Raw genomic sequence first — 25,777 nt, 5'->3', positions numbered from 1 at the left:
TTAGACCTGTTGCTACTCATGGCTGTATGGTTATCAGCATGCTTATTGTTGATATTCTAATAACCAGTGTTACACATACACCAAAGCATATTAAATCATTACATCCTCTTTCGGAGTGATATCACCAAACAACGTTCTAGTGATATTACAATAGAGTAAACACCATGAATCAAAATACACATCTGGGCTGTGTCACACATTCAGATTTAGTGTTCAGATTCAGACATCAGTGAGAGACAGAGAGTACTTCGCTCAGCTTTACTTAAGCTTTCAGCACTCATCACTCCTCCTTTCAGGCAGGTAAAAGTAAAATGATCTAGGCAGGATAGACACATTTACTGGGCAGTAATTTTGCGACGAGATTTTGACCAGCTTGTTGGCCCAGAGGTTAATTAATGAGACTTGCAAATAATCTGCTGCCTGTCAAGCCATTTTATTTTTTTCAAGAGGCCAAATGTTCTGAGGAAGCCTGGCAATGCTTCAAAATAAAGGGTGTGATATCAAGTACTGTATGAAATGAACGGCCTTGGAATGCTTTTATTTTAAAGTTCCTCCCGGAAGCAAGGTTGTGAAAACGATCTGCTACTTGTTCATCTTTACCTCCCAGGGTGAGCAGCGTGCAATGTAAACAATGCTGTGTTCTTTTTCTTTTTGATTGACGTTCTTGCGGTTGATGAACAATAGCTCAGCGGTCCCCCAGTCGACCTCAATGGACACCCCAGGTGTAGAATAATGTGTGAAGGCCAGCAAACGTCACATGATGAATAACGTGTGCCTAAACATTTTGAGCATTTTCACCCACAAAATTAAAATCCATACTGAAACCAATATTGTGACAAAAACACTGTATTGGCCACACACAATCACAATCGCTTTATAATATGTGTCACCAACCTTTTTGAAACCATGAACTACTTCTTTGGTACTAAGTAATACAAAGGGCTACCAGTTTATGTGAGGACCCTGATAGTTATTGATTTCTCACAATAATTAAGAAACAGTGTAGTAAATGAAGTATATGGAGTGAATCACGTGTAGTATGTAATGTAAATGTCATATATGCAAAATCGTTAGAATTCCTAGAAAATCACAATGTCTATCATGTGATCCACGTGCCGGGGGCCAATCACATGTCTTATAGAAGTGCCAATCTCCCTCTTGAAATCGAGTTTGCAGTGTCCTGCAAGACACTCAAACTTGATTTCAAGAGGGGCGCTTGTTACACAGACCTGGACTTGCCAGTCTCATTGTAAAATACACTGTTATTTCAAGTGTAAACTGTCATTGTTTACATGTTTAATTATGTACAGATTTGGCTTTTATTTGACTTCCGGGCGCCGCTAATCTGACCGCGACTACGCGAGACTTCAAAGGATGAAAAGGGGTAACTGTTGAGTTACTGTACAGTGTAATTTTTTAAATTTAGGATTTGAGTAAATATGTGTACTGCAGTAGTTCTATATCTGTGGCAAGTGCATTTATAGTTACCTCATCTGTCTGGCATGCAGGAAACTGCCCCCAAAAAAAATATCTGCAATGCACTGAGGGCGCAATAGGTTTAACTAAAACTCTCTATTGGGTGCAACTGTGTCAGCTTTCATTTATAGTGATGCAGATTCACCATGCAGTTCTGTCTTAAGTGACCGTCACTAACGACTGTTGTTTGTCTAGCCATGCGTTCCCTAAACAAAACAAAACCATATTCTTGCATCCAAAACCACATTTTTGCCACTGGACTGTTTTTTACAGTAAAATTTGGTAACTTACAGTATCTATGAAATGTTTGTTGTTTACTTGGCCAACTAGGTGGAAAATCTATTCTCACCAACTCCTGTGCTAAATCAAAAGTAAGAGACATGGCTGCTAAGATAACGTGAGTGTGTTTAGTCTTCACGGGCAGTACAGGGCAGTATGGCGGGAATAGGAGGGCCTTCATCGTCACTCTGAAGTCATCGTGTCTCGCAAGCCCTTTTTATCTGCTCAGACGGGGCCGGTGCTGAGAGTGCAGAACAAGCTAGGAATTCTCAGAGATCGGTCAATAAAAGAAAATAACACAGGTTGATGTTTAGGTTGACTACCGGTAGGTAACACTGTAACATGGTTCAAAGCTCCCAAAAGTTAAATTTCAATGGCAAGGTCCCTTTAAATTAGGTTTAACAAACTTGATATTCATAGTTTAGGCAAAAATACCTTTTCATAGCATAACCTCCCTAAATATCAAAATTAATTGATTTTTTTTTTAACTCGTACAAACACGTCTTGTCAACCACCCAACCAGTATTCTGCCCCTTGTGCAGAACCTCAGCTTTCTGATTTTTAGCTAATTGTCACATAGTTCATTTTTAACTTAACAAATTATTCAAATTAATTATTTATTGCCCAGCCCTGCATTGCTGTAACGTTTTGCTCCCTCCAGTCACCATTTTATTCATTTATTTATTTATCTATTTTAGGGGGTTAAATTTTTCCCTTTGATTTGTTTTTGTCCTTTTAACATTTTCATAGTAATCCTGCTCATTCAATACCGTCATCCACACTTCACTTATCCCCCCGCCCCCCTCCTCTTCTGCCAGCGGATGAAACGGAACATGGGTTCTCTTTATCAGCCATGACTCCTCCCCTCTTTGACTGCCACTGTTTCTCCTCTCCCTCCCTGGTGTGTGTGAAGAGCTCGTCAGTAGTGTGCGTTAATCCCGGATTGCGCTGCCCTGCCGTCTGCATCCCGTCACTGCTCGGCGAGCATGGCACAGCTCCAGGACCCCTGTGCCCACAACGGAGACGACGAGTGAACCTCCCCGAGAGTTGGGAAAGCGCATGAGACTCTCTCGCTGAAAAGAGGACAAAAGAGATTAAAAGAGGGGACAGAAGCATGCCGGCCGGCGTATTGCATCCGTGGGCTCAAATGTGAATGAAGAAACCTCAGGTCACACCTTGCCATCTCTCTCTGTCTTGCACGTGAGGGATTAAAGTTTTTCTTCTTCTCGGCTGATCCCTCGTTGGCACGGGTGTCATCACTTGGTGAGTGCGTGTGTGTGACATGGAGTCTCCCACCAAAGAGATTGAGGAGTTTGAAAGCACAGCCCTCAAGTACCTTCAGCCAGAACAAATTGAGAAGATTTGGCTTAGGCTCAGAGGACTGTGAGTATAAGCACTTTTACTCTTGTCAACAAGTGCATGTGAGTGTGTCAGTGACGTATGAATGATGCTGGACTGGGCTCACGAATCATAATAATTGGAATGAGAAGTGCGTTTAGGGTGTCGCAACAAAGGAAGATTTGAGAGTGAAACATGAAAAAGGTTCTGTGTTTTTGCTTGGTTTTTGATGTGAAAACACTTAGACCAAAGGATTTCTCAAATTTGCAGATGTGTATAAAGGTTGAGATTCAATTTCATACTCCCTGTTCCACCTCTGAGGCCAGGAAATTTGCGGCATACCTTCCCACACATGCCATGCTCAAGACATTGACTTTGCTCCCTTTTTTATGTTAGTGCACAATTTATGTTTGTAGTCAATGTTTAAGGACAAAAACAGTTGCTTTCAACACAAAGGAGCAACAAGTGACTTTGCTTTCTGGTACGTATTCCTTTATAGACAACATCCATCCGAACTTAAAAGCTGGTAAATCTTTCAATGTTGATGACTTTTACACGCCCAGTCTTCCCTCGTCCTTAACTTTATTCACTTTCTTTTTTTGATTACACATAAAATAGAAGACTTCAGAATGTGGACATTTTTACGAAATATTTTAAAATCAGTGCCTATTTGCCAACGAATCAAAACCTTCTCTGAACTTTCATGACTCCCAGAACGTGTGGTGTTGTGCACCCAAAACGGAGTGGCAATTAGCTTTATGGACGTTGAATGCTTCTCATTGCATTGTTACGTTGCCATTATCATAAAAGTCGGTTATCATACTTTTTCATTCCCGTTCTGAGGAATATTCCTTATTTCCCCTCTCTCTCTTGTTGTCCCCTAGAGCAACCTCCATTATCTCCTGCCACAATGAGTTTTCTTCGGCCAAGTTCCATTTTGTCACCGTCCTAAATTTGCCATCACAACAGTCTATCCCGTCCAGATATTTGACATTTGACGGTCAGCTCCAATGACTCTCCGTGTTGATTCTCTGAGTGTTCCATAAGCCCCTCAGACGTTAGTCGCTGTCTGAAATAAAGTAAATTACATCTGTTGACGACACCGGTGGACATAATGCATATGCGAATAGAAGTGTTGTTAAACCATATAAATTGAGACAAGAGTCCAGAACAAGACCACTGAGAGATGCAGCTTGATGGCTTTCTATTTTTAGTCACAGCTCATCTTAATATAGCAATGTTCCCCAATGTTTTGAGTGTGAGACAAGAACAAGTTTAAAGATGATTGATTTCAAGAGCAAAGAAGACTTAAATTAAAGGAGGCATATGATGTATTCTCCTTCAATTTAAAGCCAATAACAAGCTTTTTGTCAAAATAAACCAAGAATTGAGAAATACATCTTAAGAGCAGTGTACTCTATTATTTAACCCTATATCTTGTACATTGTACAATGTGAAAGAACAAAGCAAGCACCGCTAACGACGGTGTCAAGCTTCTGAGTACCTAAGATAGAAAAGTGCTATAAAAGTGAAAGTCCATATACCAACTATTTTTTTTTTCTGATGAAAGGAGGAACTTTATTCTTTCATTTGGTGGACTGGTGCAAATATAATCAATGAACACAATATCTTGGTGGGGGTTGAAATTGTACAAGCATTTTAAATATAGTATAGTTTGCAGTGAATGGGGTTTTAATCAATTTAAAATATAAATACAAAGTAAAACTGTGCTTCAAAATATGAGTTCTCTACCATTTTTCAATTATGTATTCCCAATGAAATATTTGTTTCCAGCCAAGTACCCTATCAGCACAAATCATTTTGGATTGGGAAGGGGGCAGGGGATTAAAACAGAATGCTGCACCATGCGTGTCTGATTTAATTAACTTTGGAGCTGCATTTGTAGTGGTCTCGCTATGTGTATTTTCTTTAACAGCTCCAAAATATTGATTGTGTCAGTTTTATTTCTGACTCTTCTGCTGGAAAATTACACGACTAATGAGTGTGTATCTATATCATACTTAACAAAATTAAGGCATACAAGGTTTTGCAAAGGAACTACGCAAACACAACCTAGCAATAATTTGCTTCATCTTCCAAATGATTTAATTTGAAAATTAAGAAATACTGTTTCTTTCATTGAATTAAATAGCACTAAGTTAGATTTGCTGACACTTTCCAAAACCCTGTTAAAATACCCCCAGATGTGTCTTCACATGTCAAAGGTACCCCCATTTGTGAACCACTGCTATGAAATATTTTTCTATTTCTATTTCTATTTTCTATCTTTCTTTGGTGTCCAAGAAAATACAAGCAATTTCAAGGTCAATTTTACTTCAAATCTCTCCTTTGAGACCAAAGGCTCATCTCAACACTTGTGTTGGTGGGGCTGTTTTTGACATATCTATGGTGATGTGGTGACATTTACTGTATGCGCTGTCAGCTGCCATACAACTGCGTGATTGGCCCGCCTGTCACGGCACTGAGGGTCCCACGGGGTGCACCAATCACCCTTAGATGGACAGTGAGTGCATTGACACTTCCTGTCCTTGCAGCGCAGTCAATTATGCAGCATCAAGCCTTGTGACATCCCCGACGAGCATGTTGGGCTTTACTACCACACCGAACTATGCCCTTCTTTGACAAGTTGCCCCTTTGTGATTTCGCGTTGTTTCCAATGAATTTCCATAAATAAATTAAATGTCCGCTACGGACCGACCTCACAGTCGCTTCCCCAGATTAAAGGAAATCAATGAATTATTTAATCACTTTATCAAGAGTTCATCACGGAAGGCTCCCTTAAGGAATAGGCGACTTTGGCTCAAGGTGGGAGACCAACTGATGGCAACATTAATGATTTGCAAACATTATCTTAAAAAAAATACCCCCAAAACGTAGTCGTGACATAACATGAAATGTCTAAGCACGGCCATCGTGGATTTGAACCCACATTTTGCAACTCGATGAAAGGGTCGAAGAATAAGATCGAGGTCATTTTTATTTCTGTCACAACTCAAGCAAGCATTGGCGCCATGAACACGACAGGCACTTTTGTGCATATCATTTTAATCACTGGACATAAGCCAGACAAAAGACAGTGTCTTTCTATGGACTTCCTTAACTCGAGAATGGAATTCTTCCTAGAAGGAAAGAGAAACAAATCAAACTAAGTGCTGTCAATTGTGCCTGAGCAGCATATTAATCCAAGCCCACGTGTTTTCGGACTGAAGTGGGAACCCCTCAACTCGTTGATGACGAGTGCCTTGCTGTAAGTGCGAGTACGGATTCGGCTTTTAGAGGCACGCTGTAGGCACCTAGCGGAGGCGTGGGTGTTTGTTTCAGGCCAAATGTTAGCGTAAGTGATAGGTGGTGTGTGGGGGCTTGCCGTTGTATAAAGGTAGGCAGGATGTCAGAGGGTGGAGTGTATGTGTGCATGTGTTTGTGTTAGCGAATGCTCATGTTTTATTCATGCAAGTCTCCTAAATTATCTGCCTAAGTAATTGCACTGTTGAGTTTACTGCGTCTACTTGACAGCTTATGCTAGTTCTGTTATATAAATATATTAATCTCAATAAATGTCATGCAGAATTGCTTTTGTATTCTTAACATTAACCTCTTTTGAAGTCTGTATTTTCAGTAAATGTGTGGTTATTGCATTGTCTTATGGATATTTTTTTCATTTGCCTTAAGTAGAAGTTCACTTTGAAACACTTTTCAGCCATTCCAAATGTAACTTGGTGTTTATCTCTGGCAGGCGGAAGTACAAGAAGACGTCCCAGAGGTAAGATTTGACAATGGAACATTGGAATGCCATCTTTGCTTTCCTGGTGAATTTCCATGCATCACTTCCATCATTTTGTTGAAGGATTATTGGGGCTACAAAAGAAAATTAATTATGGGGAAAAAACAAGTGTAAAAATGCATTGTTATGGGAATCAGGTATTTTTAATTGCAACAAACTTGTAATGTTGTTGTTCCGAATAAAAAGCAGTAACTTTTTTTTATTTTTTTTATTTTTAATATGGGATTGGGACACAGGACCCTAAGCAGGGAAGCCCAGACTTCCCTCTCTTCAAAAACCTTGTCTAACTTTTACAGGGGATTCTGATAGGGATAGTTTCAGGTCGGCCAGGAAACATCCCCAGTGTGTCCAGGATAGCCGTAGGTTCTCTTCCAGGTGAGATCTGTCCAGAATCCCTCATAAAGGGGGCATCTAGGGAGCATCTTCACCAAATGATGGGACAATATCATTAGGGTCCTCGAATGTGGAGGAGCAGTCGGGAGTACGCTGTGCTTCTCATCAAATTTGTAAGGTAGCGCGAAGATACCCTGCAGAAGAAATTATTAAGTATCTGGAACATGTTCATTGGTCATGGTCAGGTTACGGTGGGAACAAAAGTCGTCCCTAAAAATGAGCTTTGTCTTTCTTCTTAGCTCATTCTTCATCATGACAGATGAAGACAGAGTTTCCATCAATCTCTCTGTGGACTTTGTGCTCCATCATTCACTCACTTTTGAACAAGACCACAAGCTACTCCTCCTCACTGAGCAGGATCTCTACTATGACCCAGAAAAACACGCCTACTGATCACACTGGGCTCAGAGTTGGAGATGATGATTCTCATCCCATCCACTTTACATTAGCATTGAACTCTGCAAATGCGAGTTGAGGATCGTGGCTTGATAAAGCCAATAGAACTAAATCATATGCAAGAAGCAGAGACTCATATACTGTGGTCACTAAATGTAACTTCCTTCCCTTTCTGTCTGAGAATGCGTGGCAAAGGGCAAGCCTGGAAGGGTCCAACCCTCACTTTACACAAATCAGACTTACTTAGAGAACTGGAGACCATGTCGTTGGACAGCCCATCCTTTTCCTTTAGATCCTCCATATATAACTCAATAGCTATAGCATCTATAGCTCTATAATCTATAGCTTCAAATCGTCATTCTGGTGGTTGGAATCTCAGTTAATCAGAATAAGAAATAAACCTGCTTTTGCTGATATGCCCTTTGAAGTTTTCATGTACGGTCCATGTAGGGAGAACAGTGGACCCCCGAGTTGCAGCATCCCTGGCTTCCATTTTTTTCATGTTGCGATGTGGAATACTGAGTTTTTTCGTCCCCTCTTTACGGTATATTTCCGGTCCAAGTTTGCTAGTGATGTTAAAGAGAGAAGTAAGAAGATGATATATTTGGAAACGAAGCTGGAGATAATCAAGAAATACGAAGTTACCCTAGCCTAGGGTACCCTTACTAGGGAATATGGGCATAACAAGCGCCACTCTATATTTTTTAATTCATGATATTTTCTGATTGTGTGCATTTCTGTTATATATGCGTCGCACTTTTCTATTTTGGTACCAATTATTAATATGTATGTACAATTTAGAGGTTTTTACCTCGGGTTCTAAACGCATTAGCTATTTAACATAGGTTTGGATTGCCCGCCATACGGTGATTTCGCCTTACGAGCCCAACCAAGGAACGGATTAATCTCGTAACATGGGGGCCCAGTGTATTAAAAAGTATTCTTCCTTGTATTGCTCTTTAAATCATGTTCCTGAAACTACTATAAACTATATTTTTTTAAGAGCAAAAGGATTTATAAAATGAATGAAGACAATGTTTTATTTATGTGTGTGTCTGTGTCTGTGTGTGTGTTTTTGCTGCTAATACAATTTCAATGTCACAGATATTTACTTAAAAATCATAACTTACACGCATATGATGTGTTATTATATGCACAAAGCTGCTTTGTGGATTCCATCTTTTGCGGAGGAGGCATTTGGAACCCAAATGTACCTAAAAGATTAACCAGGAATTAATGTATAATAACGGATAGGGAGAAAATGTAGCCCAAAAAAAAATGGTTGTCCGACCAGTCTGTCTTCCCCTATCGATGGCCAATGTCAAAAGTCCTTTGCCAAATTTTCATCTCAGCGCAGCCCTGTCTATAATTACAAGTGCACTTTGAATGAAAGTGGCAATGGCATCTGTCCTGTGGCCTGTGTTTGTACTCTGGTGTTTATTGGCTCTCCCCTTTCTTGTTCTGCGCTCCTCTAAGTGGATGTTCCCTTCATAGATTAGGCCTTGGGGCTATGCTGTTACCAGCGTCAAATACATCTATCTGATCATTCAGATTCACTATGTTTTATCCCCTCGTCTCCATTCATTTCCCCCTGTGATGGATTGCTCCTTGTTGGGCAGACATTAAGAGACTTTATGTAACTCTTAAGTTGCAGACAACCTCGCCCATCCCTGACAAATAACCCTCATGCCACGTTATTGACACTTGTATGAAGCATTCTTTTATCTGTTGGAGATGCCCAAGGGAAATCAGACCCTCTATTAAATAGGTGTAAATATATTGGGTTACAAGCATAATTGTGAAGTTGTTGATTAGAATGAGTGAGTAATGGATAGTTAAGTATCATTTATAAGGGCTGTGTCTGTATTGATCTCAAACATGCCGTTGGTGGTCATTATTCTTTTCAGGCCTCTTAAGTGATTACTTGCTCGGATCAAATTGCATAGATTGAGCAATCTGGAGGACTTTTAGTTGTGATGTTTCAATCTGTTGTGTCAAAGTAGCAGCAAACTTTGATAAATTTAAAAATATCCCAAAATAATACCATATACAAAGGCTGTTGCAAAGGTAGTTCATAGTGAAGAAATTGGATAATGAACAGTCTTTATTATTGTCTCATAATGCTCAGGACAGTCTTTTTGTCCTACATCCAACCCTCCTGTACCCCAACAAAATGCCCAAGTGGCTTGAAAGCTTATACATATGAATATATGTTTCCAAATAACAGTTTTGCATGCAAACATTGATGGACAAGGCAGAATACACAGATTGAGCAATTTACAAATCTGTACCAACCTTAAAACAAAAGATCAGGGCCTCCAAATATGGTCCCAAACTTAGTGTGCAATTCCTGGATCTCATAAGTGGACGTGGCACCCAAAAGTTGAAGCGCCATAACTGAAAAACTGCTAGAGTAGAAGATTCAAACTTCAGATTCTTTCACATCGTAAGGCGGGGGTGCCCAAACCTTTTTGCCCGAGATCTCATTTTTCAGAAATCATTTTGTCTTCTAGGAATTCCACTCAGCCTCATGCTGCTTTCAGGTGTGGAAGGCAAAAAAAACGCATGTTTTGAATTGTGTCAATGTAGTTCGCACAACATGGCGCTGTAGCGCGTTGGGCTACGCGAAGGATGCGTATGGTGCGACGCGAGACAAAAAGTGACATAAAATGTCGCTGGTTTCGCCAGGTTACAAGAAGTTACAACATTTAACAACTGGTTTGCGGACACCCAGAGCAACCTCTTCTACAAAATGGCGGTCAGTGTGTGTGCATGTCTGCCAGGGGCACCGGGCCACTGCTTACGTCACTACAATGCTGGTCTGCTATTGGTCGTCACGTCACTCTTTTATTTACGAGGTTATTTAATGTTTTTACCTGGGGTTTTACAGACATTAGCTAATTAACATAGGTTTTGGATTACCCGCCATATAGCGAATTCACGTTACAATCCCAGCCGCGGAACAGATTAAACTTGTAAACTGGGGGCTCACTGTATTTACTTCCGTTTTTAACAGCTGTTGAACTGTAGTTACAGTGCCAATATAGGGACAAAGCAGCATTAACATAACAGTATTTAGCACAGTATCAGCCACTTGCCAAAGGCGAATGATTGTAATCAATAGATTTTTTGGATTCAGTCCGAACACCGCATGATGCTAAAGAATAATGAAATACCTCATTGACACATTAGCAGTTAGCATTTATTGTCACAGTCATCCAGACATGATCACACATTTGTTCTTGACACTCGACAAAAAAGTCTGACCAATAAAATGCCTTACCGTAGTTAAGGCAGACACATCAGAAGGGATAATTAATTGACTTGCAGCACTGAATCATGATGCACAGACTGTTTATTTTGTTCTGGCCATAGTTTTTAATTAAGTTTTAATAAAGATCAATTTTACTTAAAATAAAAATCCCCTTACTAGACCGTAAATAGTTTGGGTTTTGTGTGTGTGTGTGTGCGTGTGTGTGTGTGTGTGTGTGGGGGGGGGGGGGGGGGGGGGAGGATAGCATTTCTGTTCATTTTAGTAGAGAGTTGAGTCAGTGTTGAGTTACAAAGCATGGTCACGGAACAAATTAAACACGTACCCCAAATCACACCTGGTCACTGCAGGTGGTATTGGTTACCATCTGACAAAGCATAACCACCTGTATAAAATTACATTGCTGCTGTGCTTGAGGTCCAAATTGAATCTGCTGCTGGCTGCCATCTGTAGAATGCGTTGGCACAAAGTGCATTAAGCGAGAAAACAGGACATTGCAAGCAGTCCATAATGGTAGCTGCAAACAAAGGTTCGCGAGGCACCACTCTGATGCCGTTTTCAACGCGAGCCCCAGGATTGCTCGCTCAGTTAGGAGTAATTGAGAGATGCGGTACTGGTCGGCGCAGTCTGTGGTCTCCCTCTCTCTCTCTCTCGCTCATGGTGACGGGAGGGGCGGGTGGGTGAGTTCCTGTGTGGAGGAGCGGCATGATTGACAGCTCCACATGTGTCCGTGTAATTACGGCCGGGCTAATTGGCAGAGAGGAACACTAGGACATTGTCATTACTGACACACCAGGACAGCCTCTCATGCAGATGGAGAAAGAGAAGGAGAGAGAGAGGGCACTTCTTGCAGTGATGGAAAGAAAGAGAATTTATGCGGGGGTATATGTGGGTTGGGCGTTGGTGGAACAGAAACTGTTTACCGGTTGCTATTTTGGATTGCGTTTGATCACATAATCCCATTTATTGTCATATACAGTAGGATTATTCACAGTTTTCAAAGATCAGAGTAATTTAGTAGTATTTTTTTTTTTTTTTACTTGCGTTAACCCTCTGGACTCTGCAAGCCAATCCCTTTTTTGTTGTTGGTTTTTCTCATCACTTTAGCTTTGTTAATGCAAATGTAATGAAACTTTTGAAGGATTTATTTTTATTTGTTTGTAGGTTCCAAAGGTAGATTTTTAAAATATCAATACAATGCCATTTAAATGAACTTTTACCTTCCGGCGTGATCGAGAGTTATGGCTAATTAAAATCTATGGTAACCACTGTACATGCGACCGGCTCTGGCAAAAGGGTCCTAGTGTCAAAAAAAGAAAAGTTATTCCTGTATTCTTCACTTAATCCCTTTAAAATGGTATGCAACACATGGATTTACCTCAAAATGTAACAAAGTTACTGCAATGTAAATGATGCTAGGTTGAAATCCAAACTTTTCAGAGAAAAAAACCCCACACATTTTGGTACATACCTGTACATCTTTCAAAGATCCATAGAAACCAGTACCATAGGAAAAAGACTGACAACAAACTTTCAGAAACTGTTGAGACCACTGGAAAGTAAATTCCAATTGAAAGTAAGGATAGCGTTCAAGATTGTAAGCCTTTAAAAGCTCAAGACTTTTGACCTCTTAATGGATGAAATACAGCAAAAAAACAGTGTTTAGGACTCAACCCAAAACAACTTTTAAGACCATATTAAACATGAATTTCATTTCCTAAGGCGCACATGTGTGTGTGTGTGTGTGTGTGTGTGTGTGTGTGTCTGCATGTGTGCATGTATTTTTTAATGTCATATTTCCCAAATATGGGTATTTTATTCAGGAATTTTGTGTCACAACATTTTGTGCGGTTTAGTGCCGCCTATGATGAGTTGAAATTATATGAAAATCTCAAACAAATTTGGACACAAAAAGGAAATGAAAATGCTTTGATAGGAACACCTTAAATCACTTCAACAACACGCTGCATGGATTATTGGGTGGCGTAGGACCAATCAAGATTACATTTTCGTCTTCAAAACCATCACTAAAGGACGTTGCATGAAATAACTGCATTATTGCATTATTTACATTAACATTATTACCTGACATTATTGCATTTTAGGCATTACAAAACAGTTCCACTGAATCTAGTAATATGCTGTCAATTTCAGTTGGTGGGAGTTATTATGATCACATGTAAACACAACAGTGGAGCGCTGCCCTCACGTTCTTGACATACTGTAACTTGCTCAGATCAGATAAAAACATGTGAGCAATGATGCACATTGTCTCCTAATCCCTTAATTTCCTACACTTCGACCACAATTTTCACTTTTAAAGATTCAAAGTGATTTTATTGTCACATGTATAGCACGATACCACACACCATCTGGGAAATTGTGTTTTAGACAAGCGTCTCTTTTTTTGGAGACAGCCAAACAGCTGCTCTAGCTAGCTACGTAGTTGGATAAAAAACATGTTAGAAATGAGGCACTTTGTCTAGTAATCCCTTATTTTCCTAAACTTAAACTAGAATTTTAATCTTTGAGTAGCTGCAAGCACTAGCTATAAATATATAGCTATAAAGTTGGAGAAACACACGTTAGCAATGATGCTCTTTGTCTACTAATTGCATATTTTCCCACACTCCAACTGTGTTTTTATTCTTTTGGTAGCTGTGTAATGAAAATAGAAACCTTAAGGATTTTTTCCCTCATGGATTCTGCCACACTGCATTATGTTTATGAAAAATTAAACATTTTCAGATAATATTCTTAGATTTCCAAAAGATGTTTTATGCCAGACTGCATTCCAGTGGTGCTAACATAAGACACAATTTTGATAATGAGAGTTGGAGATTCATTTTCTAACCATAAGAAGATGTTGCCTGAAATTGTTATGATAACAAAATTGGTTTTCATGTACCGTGAATACTTTTAAAAACACATGACCACATGGCTCAGGTTGCAAATGTAACATGACTAAACCCTAAAAACAGCTGAGCGCTGATTGGTTGTTTCCTAAATCCTGAGCACGTGTGATGTCATTTTCAGTCAACAGCAAGTGGCAAAATGTTTTTTAAAGTAAAATAGTAAAATATTTTCATAGGTATAAGATGTACATGAAAAATAACTTATTCATCAAAAATAACTGTCAAGTTCATCCAATAGACATTTGTAGAAAAACACAGCTCAAAGAAGAAGCAGAGACACCTAATCACTTTACCTGCGCCAAGAGAACGGAACGGGCTCCAACCGGTAAAGAGCCCCACCGTCCTCAGTTCCCCTTTGCTTTTTATTCGACACAATCACATGTCAAAATGAAACATTTTTGCCCACTTATCAGCTCCCGACAGCGCTCTTCATGCGTCATCCAGGGCCTATTTGGCTGGGTTCTGTCCTCACCTTACAGTCGTAGATCTCGACAAGGGCCTCCTCGCCCTTAATGTTACTGAAATTCGACACCACCCAAACTTTTCCATTTCAAGCATCCTCTAATATGTTTAACAAAATACACAATCTCCCACTGCAAACAGTTTTAATATGTTGGAGCAAAATGTACAATCAATATACTGTATAATTATTCCTACAATAACTTTTACTGCTCAAAATGATTGTGTTAAGTAATAAGCAAAGTTTACTTTATGAAGTTGAAGTTCCCTCTGCTGTCTGCAGAATAGCTTTATTAGCAGTATAAGGAAAAAAAAAACTTGCAAAAAAAAAATAACACTCCTATTTAATGCTGATTTACAACCTGCTTCTGAACTGCTTGTTAAGAATACATATTATACATATTATACATATAAAGACGAAAAAAAGGCAACACAAAAATACACACACACGTAGCAAAAACCGGCAATGAACAAGCTGAATGGATCAAGAAATTAAACAGTGACTTGTGGATAAAAAATTGTTTTTTAATTATCTCCCCGGCATTATTATTGGGATAGTGTGTTTTTTTTCCCCCACCAGTCGGTGTTGGTTTCTTTTGAATGCAGTGTGTAATGTTGCACAGCAGGTGGCCTGATCATGAATATGCTTTTAATAAATGTTTTGATAGTCCAACCATTTTGCAAGTTATTTTATTTTATTTTTTTCTGCTCAACCTCCTTTGGGCTGCAGATAGAACTTTTTTTTTTTTTTAATTTCCTGAGCTAGTCGTGACTCTGCTCTGGCATTTCCAGTCGGCTTCACTCAATCTTTGTAATTATGAGTTTGCGCGGGCAGTGTTATATTGAGAATTGGAGGTGTGTGTTTCAGCATGTGATTTGTCTGTGACATTTGAGCCGACGCGATTGCATCCGTGTCAAGTGGTGTTGAAACAAATGAAGTCAAATGCCCTTCAAAATCAAATTGCAAGTCACATTTTCATTTTGATAGATTTATTTCTAGTACAAGTCTAGTTGTGCACATACTTTGATTAGAAACAATCTAATGATGAATCAAATATGAAAGTTTGGAGTAAACAAGTGCATTTGCTCAACATTTTGTTTTTTCAATTCTGATCTTCACTACGTAATCAAGAAAAAAAATACTCATACGTATCTTTTATAGCTCACTATTGCAGATAACACCAGCTGACAGCAACTCTAATGAGGATAAGAGGCGATAGAAAATGGATTAATGGACATTTTTTTCTAATAATTGAATATCATTTAATGAGTTTTTTTTTTTTTTTCTTTAGACTGAGAAAAGTTATTTGTGGTGAACCAGTAGTACTTTTTTCAGCCAAGTACTGCCTAACCAGTTCAAATCAATTTAGCATAACTTGCTTTATATCCCAATTAATTTGCTCTTAATGTGAAAATATAGTACTGATCCTGTTAAGGATTTAAAAAGCATTAAATTAGGCTCTGGCCTTCCTGCGTAGATTTTACATCTTTTCAATGACAAGCTATTTTTTAAATATCTATTAACAATTATGTGTTGTGTACTGAGCATTTCTATGCCACAAAAAAACAGTACAAAAAATTTTGATATTTTAACTGGTTTCAGACCATAAAAATTAGCATGTACAATAGTAACTGAGCATGCATTCTTACACTGCTGCACATTGCTCTCCTGAAAAACCACTCTTGTGCAAGGTTACTCCTTAAAAAAATATATATATATTAATAACATTTTCTTCAAAGATGGATCGTTTCACTCTTCGGTATGGCGATTAACATAAAAATAGCAACAAGAAAGCACAATGAATAAATCAAGACTTTGACAGAGATGAACGTGACTGGGGGAGCAGAAAAGCGACTCACTGGGGAGAATTGAACTCTGACTAATATCAGTCATCATGGAGAAAATTTTGCAGGCATTGGCTGCCTTAGAGAGCAGCCCATTATATGCTATTACCCAATGCCTCTTGTGTCTCCTGGACATTCGTCAGTCACTGCAAGCCCATCGGCTATTTACTATTGACTATTTGCACACTGTCTTGATTTCGTTGTCGTGTTCGGACAAGCTGCCAACTCCAGAAAAGGGATTGATTGTTGTAAAACAAATGATTGCCTGACTTGAGTTACTTTGTCCCTTGAAGGAGCCATAACATTAAAAGTAAACTTTTTGGAGCTTTTAACTATTTTCCAATGTTGATTTCTCACCCAGCACACTCAATGTGTTCATTTTTCTTCGTTGATGCATTTCTAAGCATTCCTTGCTTATTCGGCACTCTCACACTGGCCCCACCCATGCGCATGAAAACGGCTTGAAATACGCTCATGACGACAGGAGCCATTTGTACCTCCCCTACACCTCTCCATATCTCCTGTGCAAGAGAAAATACACACCGACTTTATCCACGTGTTTTCGTTTTGTAGCATCCATACTTGCCTCTACATCACAGCTCGGCCTCTAAGAGGTAACTGTCTCCAACAGAAAGTTTCTGTAGGCTCTTTTTAGCTTTCTTCAAAAAAGCCAGTGTAACCAAAAATCCAATTGAATGTCATTTTTCCCAATGAACCATTTGTATTTTTCTTTCGGAGCTCCACGATTACATTTTAACTGGATGGTAGGTTTAGGTAATGTTTCTACCTATAACAACCTGTAACAGGAAAAGTTAGCGTCTACATCCTTGTAAATGGGATATCAAAGCACAACTTGATGCCATTGGAAATCAGTTTCAATTATGAAAGAGACCAATGTGTCTTTTATTGTACCACTGTGCAAATAGTATGTAAGGAGCAATCAAAGAAAGAAACAAGAAAGCTAAAGACTTCAATTTCACCTATGACTGACATCCTTTCTGCACTCACACAAATAAATTATTGTAGTGCTTGGTTCTTGCACTAGTTCAATTTTAATGTTCTATTTTATCTTTACTTCACAAGAAATAGTCTTACGGCAGCCTTTATTTTACCCTTAATGCCCTATTGTGGAGAAAATGGGTTTTCTCATGGTTTTACGGGAATGATTAGACCTCCTGGCTGTTGTTTCTTTTGTCTTCTATTTCTTTTTCCTTTTATTTATTCCCCTGTTGCCTCATCTTCTCTCTCCTACCACCTGATGACTACTGGGGTAATTGCCCTGTTCACACCAATCTTAAAACTCCAGCTAATTATATGTTTTTTTTTCCCCCTTGGTCCCCATTTATTCCTCTTTCCATCATTTTATTTCCCCGTATTTTTCACACTCCATACAAGTGTAAGTAAAAAAAAAAAAATGTAGCTGTGCCACACTACCACAGCTTGTGGTTCGGAACCAAAAACGAACAACATTTGCAGAAATATTCTCAGAAGGTTTTGCCATCAGTAATAATCTCATTTGTTTGTTGACTCTAATAAATATACAATCAATGGCAATATTGATATAAAGCCTTTACTTCAAAGTGGATTTTGGACAGCAGTATTATTTATGATAGGTATTAGCACCTATACCTATACATTTTTATAATTATTTTGTCCCTGTTACGCTTTGACATGGTGTAGTGCACAGGTGGACCCTAATGCAGGGAAATTGGAAGCAAGGTGAACTCCAAAAAAACAGATGTTTAATAAGAAAAGATCAAGGTAGCAGAAAGAAATACTAACAACCAAAAATCCACAAATATACTCACTACCAACAACTAGATTTCAGGCTCAGGAAAACAAAGGAATTTAACTCACTAAAAACCACAGGGACTGGAAAATTACAGGGTCGATGACAGAAACACTGAGACAACAACCGTAGACGTAGACATAAGGCGGCACGACATTGATACGACAACAAACTGGAACAAAACTGGGGCTTACTGTAAATACATTGTACACTAAGTAGGAAAACACGCAACAGCTGGACAGGAGCAAGAGGCAGAGGAAGCTGATTGGACAACAAATGGGGGCGCGTACACAAGGACGACATTTGGAACAAACACCGCCAAAGACAGACATGAGGGAAACGCAACAAGAACCCATAACCCAACAAACACCAACAGAACGTGACCGTCCCACTCCAATTTGACCATCGTACATCAACATTATCAATATCTTTATGTAGCATGTTGGAGACAATTATCATTGAAGCAAATATATTTTGTCCCAGACCTAATTTGGACAGCATTGGTGTGAACACCTAACACATCGCGATACTGTATCATTAATGATACCAATCATACATTACATAGCAGTATTGCTATGTAGTACCCAGTGAATCCACCATCTTCACTCACTCAAGTGCTCGTGTAAGTATGCACAAGTATTTGCATTCCCTCCCGCTGCTGATTGCTTCCATGAAGATCATTCTCCCTTCTTTAGCCAAACACAGAAACCATTATTGAGCAAAGGGTATACCGCTTTTGCCGTGATTGATTCCGAGGCTTTCAAATGTTCGTCCCGGAGTTTAGGGCACAGCCGTGGATAATAAAACATCACAGGCCGCTCTTGATGCCGGTCCATCTCTCTGAGCTTCCCCTTCCTGCCGCCCGCAGCAGATAATATTGCAGATTTATGGTGGAGATTGTCTCCTTAATCTGGTTGTTTATATCCACCAACTCCTGCTTCTCCATCCCTTTACCACTGTGGGTTCCCACTGGCTGTTTGTCCACAGTTTATTACCCCAGGAACACATGCAGGTAGAAGGAGATGTTTAATTAGGACCTATTTTATTTTTAGTTTTCATTATTATTATTATAAACTTATATAATATTATATAATAACATTATTATTATTATTAAGAACAAGAAGAAGGAGAAGCAGAGGTATGTGTCACAATTTGATATATCATGTGGGGAAAAAGATCGGAGCTTTTGTTTAGTATGCTGAATGTGTGTAGTTGTGTATGTAATGCCCGACAGCCATCTGCTTGCATGTGTTTTTCCATTCAGCTGTCAGCTCACCTCATTCTTCTCCAGCTAACTCAGTGTTTTCAGTCATTGTCAGAGTCGCGGATTCATTTATAGGGTATTCAAATAACTCTGCTTCAGCACCTTCAAAATTGGATGAAATTCAATAATGCATTTTTTTGCAATAATCTGATAGAAATCTTAGAGAGTCTGCTTCATTCATTGTTTTCGTTTGTGTATCAGAAAGAAAGAAATGTCCCATACCTTTTTTGGTCTTTCGTAAAAACAACACCCCCCTTGCATATTAACGACTTTTAAATATCAATTACAGCTGAATGTTGTCCGGTAAATTAAGAGCTTTGCCTTTGGGCTCATGCTTCTTCTTTACCACGAGAGACCGGTACAGGGTCAGCATCACAGAAGACGTTACACCTATCTGTCTGTTGATCACCCGCTCCATCATGCACTCACTAGTGAACAAGACCCCAAGACACTTAAACTCCTCCACTTGGAACAGGATCCCATCCCCGACCAGGAGAGGGCACCACCATTTTCTGACTGAGCACCATAGTCTCAGATTTGGAGGTATTGATCATCCTAACCGCTTCACACTCAGCTGCAAACTACTTCTGTGACTCACAAAAAGGCCCTATAGTACTTCTTTAACTTGACACCATCCCTTAAAGCTGGCCTTATAACACCTACAACAGCCTTGAAGAGTTATTATTTTTTTTTTCCCCCAAGAAAATACAGTACAAAAGTACCTGATTCAATCAAAGTGACTATAGCTTTAGCAGTCAAAATGTAATTTTGGGTGATTTGAAACCCACTTTATTCCAATTTTTGCCAATTGGATTAACCAAAATGGGTCTTATTTGACAGCTAATTAGATATATATTAGTAATCAGGTGAGAAACTCAGCGCCATTTCACTCTGGTGCCGACGGCAGGCTGCTAAAAGTACCAGAATCACTCAAAGTGAGTATGGACCTCGCAGTTAAAATGTCATTTTTGGTTATTTCAATGTATTCAAAATTTTCGGATTTTTCAAAATGGTTCTCAGCTAAAAGCTAGCACGGTATATTAGAGGGTGAGAAAAGCAGAAGTTTTTCTCATGCAAGTATATGAGAATGATCGCCATTTAAAAGCTTTTAAGGTAGAATTGAAAGCTGAAATATTGGGATTGCGCCCACGAAACCAACTTTAGCGTCCTCATCACGTCCCACTCTCTTGCTGCGTTTAGACCTAACATGAAATACCGCGTCATTACGCACATTCGGTAGGCTTTCAGTTGAAGCTACTGCCCTTCTTGCCACTGCTGCAGGATTTGCTCGCTTGCTATTTCTTGATCTTATTGTTGTCTTAAACTTGCGTTTGCCCCCTGGTGGTAGGATGATTGAGAGTGCTTGATTTGACTCCTACGGGAGCCGGCTTTTTAAATGTTAATATCGCCAAGGATCAGCTTAAATAATCGTGGCAGCCAATATCGTGATTGCAATTAAAATTCGATTAATTGTGCAGTCCTACGACAGACTGATGATTATAATTTTCAGCTAGAAAAAGAGGCGGACCATCTGACGGAAGGGGGGAGAGGGCACTGACGATTGGCAGACCAGCTTGTAAAATGCCCACATCTGCCGAACACCTTAAAGCTTCAAGTCCGATCAGCTACCTCAAGAATAGAAGCGCAGACCATTGTCTCACTGTTATTGTCCACTTTAACAATAAAGTCCCCCAGCAGAACGAGGGAGTCCTCAGAGGGAACACTTTCCAGCACACTCTCCAAGGACTCCAAAAAGGGTGGGTACTCTGAGCTGTTGTTTGGTGCACAGACACAAGCGCAAGTTAAGGCATAGTGCCCCAGACAACTTACTGTAGCTCCGAGAATCATTGGGACACGCAAACCCTTCCACCGCGGTAAGGTGCCGGCTCATGGAGGGGCTTCAGTTTAGTCAAACTTGTCATCTTGACCATATGTCATCACCTTAACTCCGATTTCCAACCTTAACCATGAATTCTCCATCCGCCAACCCCTAAACCCGTAATCCTCTTTTCCTCATCACAACTATGACCTATGCCAATCCGAACTCCTGATTCCTATTCTAATCAGATAAACCACAACCATGCCAGGAAACCCAATCCACTAACACCATTCATCCATTTTCTAGAGCCTCTTATCCTCACTAGGGTCGCAGGCATGTTGGTGCCTATCACAGCTATCTGTAGGCAGTAGGCAGGGGACACCCTGAACTGGTTGCCAGTCCATCACAGGGCACAGACGAACAAACAATCATTCACGCACCCTATCACACCTAAGGACAATTTAGAATGTCCATTGCTATGTATGTTTTTGGAGTGTTGGAGAAAGTTGGAGTGCCCGGAGAGAGCTCATGCAGGCTCGAGGAGAATGTGCAAACTCCAGACTGGAAGGCTGGAGCAAGGTGGTTTTGAACTCAAGACTCTGAATTGTGAGGCGGACGTGCTAACCACTCTTCCTCTGAGCCGCAACCCCAAACACCATACTTCTAACCTAAATATATGTAACCCATGCCAATCGTTAATTAAAGCAGAAGGAAAGGGGGGGGCGTGAGGGGGTTACTCCAAGCAGCACAGGTTTCATGACATTGCACTATATTGGGTTTGAGAGTTAGGATAACTACCTGGTAGTTATTCTACACATTTGAGTTCACCCACCGAACACGAAAAACGCCAGCAAAAACATCGCAATACAACAGGAATTTACCTTAGCCTGTGGTTTGCTTCTATTGCGAATGGCCCGCTGCATGTTTGGTGTTGTTGTCTGTTATTAATGCTCATGTGCTGGGATCGCTGTCCTTGCATTCTACTTGAGTGGTAAGAGTTGTGCTCTCATTTTCTTTATGTCCGCGGAAGCCTGGGGTAACAAACCAATGTTGAAATATTCACACAGGTTTTGTAGCTTCCACCCTATTGTGCACTAAAACCAATGCTGAATTGTATTTGTATTGGCTTACTCTCTCACTCCCTTGAAGTATGCTTCCCAAGTATTGTCGTCTGTGACACGGTTGTGCACGTGCTGCATTCATGCAAACCCAGTAAACACAACTCTAAATTCTGCAAAATGCGTCTTTCAGTCTTAAATTAAACTTGTATGTCAAGGCACCACTATATGAAATTGTCATTCATGGTTGGAGATGCTTGTTTTGCACAAGTGATTTGGGCTATGTAGCACAATTGATTAGCCCGCTCTCCCACCAGCACTTTACTTCCATTTGGACCTAGATATTAAATCAGAGCGGTATCAAGCAGTCTCAACAGTGTTCTCGTCCCTCGCGCGCCATTCCTGGAGTGTAAAATGAAGCTGAATCACGACATTGCGACATTAATTTTGGAGTTCTCTGTCGTGGACACTGCTTTACAAGGTGCTTTACAAGGCCTAACGTTCATGATTTGAGGAAAGGTCCTCTACTTGGCGATGAAGCAATTATACTCAGCAGAATCTAAATATCTTGAGGAGAACGTGACAAATTGAGCCCACTTGCCACTGGCTCATTAGTCAAGTTTAATTTAGTTGCAGTATTTCAATTTCTGGAGTTAATCTATCTTTCTTTTCCTGAATATATGAAGCTCTGAACAATAGATCTTCTTAGCACTCTAATTAACGCTCATTTTCATTAGCGGTATTGACTGAGTTGTTGATGATGAAATGATTGCAGATTACTTTTCTGACCATGAACAAAACCATAGATTGACACAGCTCCTTTATGATAAAGTACAGCAAACTCACTAGAAACAGCTTCGTCAAAAATAAAAAAGTTTTGTACAAAAAAAAACCAAATTTGGGTTGCTTGTCTTAAACAACCCCAAAAATGAGCTTGTATTATCACAAAGCAACCCCAAATTGAGTTGCTTTGTACAAAAAGCCCTAAAAGTTAGGTTAGTTGTTTGGGAAGCCAAAGTCAGGACCCTTTTCACCCATTTTGCGTTTATTTTGACACAACCATGTCAAGCTTAGCTACAGTATAACCTTTACATAAAGAAGTTAGACTGGTAGTCACACGCTAAGTAACTTATTGGATAAACTGTAAACTTTAAAGCTGTTTTCATGGATATATTTTTTAGATTACTTGTTAAGAACAAACACTGCTTTTATCATGCCACTTGCTTTTTTTGTAATCCTTTGTTATTGTTTGCACAATATAATTATTGTTTTCACGATGTATTAGTTTTGATTTGACCAAGAGAGTTTTTATTGCATTTTTCTCCTTGAGTTGGTTTAAAAAGTATTAACTATCGAATCACCTCTGCTGACTGGCCAGAACAAAAATGGATGCACATTTTTCGACTATTGTATGGCTGTAGTCACATTAGCTTACTGGTTGTAGTCTTAATGTCATTCAATTTGTTTTCACTGACTATACTTTAGATCTAGATCAGACAATTACTAGATGGTGGTATGGTGAGTATGAGTTGTGCTGTCCTTATTTGTCAGAGATTGAAGGACGGACGATTGGTGACCTCACTCACCATAGTGCACCACTCTTCAGCTTTTATCGATTGATTGATTAGCGTGTGTGTGTGCCGTATGTGAGGCCACGCATGCGACAAATTCAGTGGCCTCCTCCCCGTCTTTCGTGTCTATGTGCAATTGCAATTAGCCACCTGAATCATCTCCTCTGTGTCATTTCCAACGGTTATATCTGCTATCAATGTTGCTCAGCCTAAGAGGATCGGCCTCTACTATATGCTCGTGCAATGGCCGATGCACATGTTATCTTATCATTGGCCGCTCCCCGCTACCTGGATTACTGTTGTAATAATCTGATAGACTCACAGAATTATACACTATCTTTTATTACATCTCCAGGATCAGCATCAAACCGATAATCTCATTGATGGCAACGGTTTTATCTTAGGTACCCACGGGCGAGTGGCCAGCATCCTTCACAAATGTGGTTATCTATAAGTAGCCTTTCAGGTTATGTACCCTAACCTTCACATATCATTGCTTTCCAGGTTTGCCTGTAGCGACACCTTTCTACTTAGCGCGTAATTTTAATTAATTCAACAGTTTTTGCAATGTGATTTCTTGCATGAGCACTATGAAGGCACAATGCAAAGTGTATGTGTGCCTCAATACTAAGAAGGCAAAGACAAGCACTACTTTGTGCCTAAACCTATTAATTCAGAACATAAATTAATCACGGAAAGGTGGCAGCATTGTATAGGTATCGGACACTCTTCGGAATAAACTGCATTTTAAATAGTAATGCACAGGTGTGAAACTTCAGTCCTCGAGGGCCGTTGTCCTTCTTGTTTTCTAACTCTCGTTCTCAAACACACTTGATTCAAACGATTAGTTCATTTTCAAGATCATGCAAAGCTTGCTAATGAGCTAATTATTTGAATCAAGTGTGTTGGGGAGAGACAACGAGAAAACATGCAGGATATTGGCCCTTGAGGACTGGAGCTTGACACCTATGTACAGTAGTTGTGTATGATACAAATGGCCTGGTTAAGGTTTTATTTTTAGGTTCTTCCCAGTAGTTCTTCCTCCTGACAACAGGCTACTTGATCTTAATCAGCTCCAAGGTAAACTATATATATATATATATATTTTTATGTTGTTTTTGTCGTCTGACTTGTGACTTGACTTGCAATCTCATGAAATGTTTGCGGGTAAGAATGTATTATGCACCTAATTAATGCAACGTGAAAAGCAAAACTGAGAAGGGGTGATGAGAAAAGACCCCATGCTTAGATAACTTGATAGCATGTTAAAAAGGGGCTTGGGCTATCGGCGATCCATTTAACTTGACACAAGTCTGGCTGGAACTGCGTTAAGTGCAGAGTATCTACCATTGAACAGCAAAATAGCAGGGCAATGTTTGGATGTCATTTCAACAAAAAGAAGTGTCTTCTGTGGTGTCAAAAACCTTACTGATTAGACAGGTAATCGGGAATCACATGCCCGTACTTGTTAATCAGGTCAGTGATGTTTGTGGGCAACATATGCGAGTAAATCAGCTTTTGAAGTTAAGCATTTAGTGCCTTTTTTTTAATTTTATACACTGTAAGTTGATGTTGATGGCATCAAAAGCAACTTAATATCAGTCTTTGGCATCTGATCAAAGCAGCAGCTTCCATCTCCACCCTGCCCCGTCTCTTCGATGCAACGCAGTATTTTCCTCATCTGAGAAATCAGTCTTGTTATTTTCATTGGCGGATTCCTGATCTGAGGTCTTTTCTGGCTTAAATAAATATCCACGAAAGCCCATTTTCGTCAGAATAGCCCATTTTAACAATGACAACAATGATCTAGTACATCATTCATTGGGGTAAGCAATGGCCATGAAAACGATTTGACATCCTTCGTGATTTGGGGCAAACTGATTTGGCAAATACAAGACGAGACACAAAAATTAGAACACCAGCTATTTATCAAACTTTACAATGTTGCTCCCTTTACCCATCAAGATCTCAAGTTGGGATCTCCAGAAGTACACTTTAAGAAAGCAGACTTTTTTGAAGCTTAAAGACAAACAGAAGAGGTCATGTTATAGCTTGACTTTTGCTTTTTTATGGGTTGCAAAGGCAACAACATATGCCAGTAC

At 39.7% G+C, this 25,777-nt stretch overlaps 1 protein-coding gene across 2 annotated transcripts in view; it reads left to right on the top strand.

Moving 5' to 3' along the window:
- The first annotated feature begins 2,672 nt into the window (after window positions 1-2,672).
- pde1cb (phosphodiesterase 1C, calmodulin-dependent b) overlaps window positions 2,673-25,777 on the top strand; it is a 69,151-nt gene continuing 46,046 nt past the window's right edge. For both annotated transcript variants that reach the window (XM_088429117.1, XM_088429116.1), the window contains exons 1-2: window positions 2,673-3,138; window positions 6,848-6,874. In XM_088429117.1, the coding sequence (XP_088285243.1) occupies window positions 3,038-3,138; window positions 6,848-6,874 (128 nt within the window). In that variant the 5' untranslated portion in view covers window positions 2,673-3,037. The remainder of the gene's footprint in view (window positions 3,139-6,847; window positions 6,875-25,777) is intronic.

Source organism: Hippichthys cyanospilos, chromosome 12, assembly GCF_059441005.1.
Source record: "Hippichthys cyanospilos isolate Australia breed blue-spotted pipefish chromosome 12, RoL_Hcya_1.0, whole genome shotgun sequence".
Classification (NCBI taxonomy): Eukaryota; Metazoa; Chordata; class Actinopteri; order Syngnathiformes; family Syngnathidae; genus Hippichthys; species Hippichthys cyanospilos.
This window is presented reverse-complemented; position numbering and strand designations above follow the sequence as displayed.